Source organism: Acanthisitta chloris, unplaced genomic scaffold, assembly GCF_000695815.1.
Source record: "Acanthisitta chloris isolate BGI_N310 unplaced genomic scaffold, ASM69581v1 scaffold6780, whole genome shotgun sequence".
In the NCBI taxonomy this organism is placed as follows: Eukaryota; Metazoa; Chordata; class Aves; order Passeriformes; family Acanthisittidae; genus Acanthisitta; species Acanthisitta chloris.
In genome coordinates this window covers 25,510-28,240 of record NW_008653260.1, presented here as the reverse complement: position 1 = coordinate 28,240, position 2,731 = coordinate 25,510, and the positions used below count along the sequence as shown (strand labels likewise).

At 50.4% G+C, this 2,731-nt stretch overlaps 1 protein-coding gene across 1 annotated transcript in view; it reads right to left on the bottom strand.

Moving 5' to 3' along the window:
* The window catches only part of WNT8A (wingless-type MMTV integration site family, member 8A), a 2,980-nt gene extending 249 nt beyond the window's left edge, over positions 1-2,731 (bottom strand). Inside the window, exons 1-6 of the mRNA XM_009080148.1 lie at positions 2,661-2,731; positions 2,536-2,569; positions 2,192-2,330; positions 1,573-1,698; positions 1,306-1,448; positions 3-313 (exon numbers count right to left, since the gene is read on the bottom strand). Coding sequence (XP_009078396.1) covers positions 3-313; positions 1,306-1,448; positions 1,573-1,698; positions 2,192-2,330; positions 2,536-2,569; positions 2,661-2,731 — 824 coding nt within the window. The remainder of the gene's footprint in view (positions 1-2; positions 314-1,305; positions 1,449-1,572; positions 1,699-2,191; positions 2,331-2,535; positions 2,570-2,660) is intronic.

Genomic DNA, 2,731 nt, shown 5'->3' with positions numbered 1-2,731 from the left:
ACTCGCGGCCCTCGGTGCCGTGGTGGCCCAGGCTGGCGTTCCTCGTGCAGTAGTCGGGAGAGTCCTCCAGGAACACGAGCTCCGTGGCGTGCACGTGGTGGAAGGTCTCGGCCGTGGCCCCGCGGCTGTCGGCACTGTTTCCGGCTCTCATCCGCCTCTTGTCCATCTCCAGCTTGTGGGCTTGGTCGTATTTTATCTTCAGGTAGTTCCCGATCTCGCGGAACTCGGCGAGCTGGAGCCAGCAGGTCTGGATGCTGCAGCTGCCTGACACCCCGTGGCACTTGCAGGCTCGTTTCATTGTGTCTTTCACTGCCTGGTGGAGAAATTAGGAGCAGAAGAGCATCAGCATTTAAAGCTCAAAATCAGGCTCTGATTTTTGGGGAAAATGGGTCAAAAGTGGCTTGTGCTTGGCATGATGTCATGCCCTTCCAAAAGATGAGCTGGATGCTCTTATTGCAGTTCCTGGGAAACATCAGTCGCAGAGATAACAAATGGGCACAAACTATTGTCCCCAGCCCTGAAGAATCTAAGCCAGGCAAAAAGTGGCTTTGTTGGGTCATGCCCTTCTCATGCCACTCACCTTGCTCATCACAGCACCAAACCATCATCCCTCTCAGAGGTTTCCTTCAAAATGTGTGAAACTGCTTTGGAATAATCATACCCAACCTCTCTGCATCTCCTTTAGGCCAAGCACTTCACAGATATTATCTGCCTATCTCCTTCTGGTATTTATAAGGTCCCAATCACTGGTATCTATGTGAGATTAAGCCTCGACACACCCTATGAGATAGGTATGTTAAGTGTTGCTGTCCTTGTTTTTACAGACAAGGAGGTTTGGCAAGATGCTGAGAGCCTCCACTGCCCAGGTGGGAGCAGGGAGAGTCTGGCAGCTGGTTTGTGAGCAGGGCCAGCTCACACCTGGCTGCCCAGCCAAAGGGCTTGGAAATGCATATTGAGAGAAGGTAAGGAAGGTGCTCCTGGCTTTGTTTTATGGCACAGACAAGCCTAGGTGAGTACAAACCCTAGGTGAGTACAAGTAAATGCTGTGTGCCAGCAGTTGACTGCATTACACAGCTGCAGAAGCTGCAAGTGGGAACAATTCATGCTGTGGTTCCCTGTGTTCAGGCTTAAGGGCTTGTACTGTTTTTTTCCCCCCCATGCAAACACTACAGGGCCTAGATTGTCACAGGGGGCAGCAAATGGGGACCTAAACAGCCTCCCAGAAGCTCAGATTTTGTTTTCAATATAGACATCATTATTACTATGATAATAATTATTATTGCTATTATTATTCTTTTGACTTACAAGCCTCCCAACTTCATTGTTGTGCAGGTTGATCAGTGCACGGGTATCGTGTCCTGTTTCCAAGGCATCCACAAAGAGCTTGGAAACTTTCTCCCCAAACTCCACGTTGTCACTGCATCCTCCCCAGACCCAGCCTCGGCCACCTGCAAGACAGACACATGCTAAGCACAGAACTGCCCCATTGGGCTGAATTCTGCCCCCAAATCTGCGTGGGCTGCATGTGGGGATGGAGAGAGGGTGTCTGTCTGTCTTGGGACAGCAGCTCACCGACGCGGCCGTTCCTGGAGTCATCACAGCCACAGCTCTCGAAGTCTCCCAGGCTGCAGTTCCTGGTGAGGGTGTACATGACACCAGCTGAGCTGATGGCATGGACAAAGGATGTTTCCCGGGTAGCTGGGAGAGAGGGGAAAAAATCTGTCATGTGCAAATGTAGACATCAACCCCAGATTATCAGGAATGAAGATCTCCTGTTCTGCAAAGATGCAAGAAGTAAAAAACCAGCCCAGCTTGTGCAAAAGGTAAGGTGCTACAGAAATTAAATGCTCACAACTGGATCTTTTCAGGCTTCAGATCACAGGTTACAGCAACTTGGCATAATGTTATGCAGGTGTCCATGCAGGGGATGGAGCTTCTTTAAGGCAGTGCCCCAGTCCTGCTCTGGCCAAGGTGAGGTATTGCTCACCTGGCACTGGCCTTCCCTGCCCAGGGCTATGCTGTGCTTTGATCTTGCCTGCTGGGGAAAATCATCATTGATCCTGTTTCAGTCAGTGGTTGAACCTGTGCTAACAGCTGTCTGCACCCACACTCCTAATTTAGTTCTTTTTGGCTTTCTGAACAGATCCAAGTAGAGCTGCTGCTCTGTGGAAAAGGAGATTTCTGCACTCACCGCTGCGGAGCCGGTTGTGGGTGGAGAGCTGCAGGGCACTCTCGGGGCAGTTCCAGCGCTCCCAGCCAAACTGGAACTTGCACTCCTCCATCCCACTGTGTGCCCCAGCTGCCACACTGCTGGAGTAAGTCAGGTAAGCCTGGCACGGGAAACAGCAGCGTTAAAATCCACTGGTTAAAATCCCTTTATCAGTGAAAACAGACAAACCTGTTGTGAGCCTTTTCCCTCTGTACTTGGCAGGACTTGGAGCCAATGTGCTCTGGGAAGCCTTGAAAAAGTACTATTTCCCATTTGCAAACCAAAATCACTCCACTTAAATTCCTGACAGTCCATATGTTCATTACCTTAGGTCCTGTCATCAGAAAGTTATTCACAGACCTGAAACAAAGAAGAGAAAATGAATCACGCAGCTTACCACAGGCCGCAGAGCATCCCTGAAAAATGCCCTTTTCACTGAGCTGGACCCTACCACGCTGCTGTGTGGAGAACAGCACTGTAGATCCCCGTGATGGAGAGGATGAGGAAGGTGTTTCTCTTCAT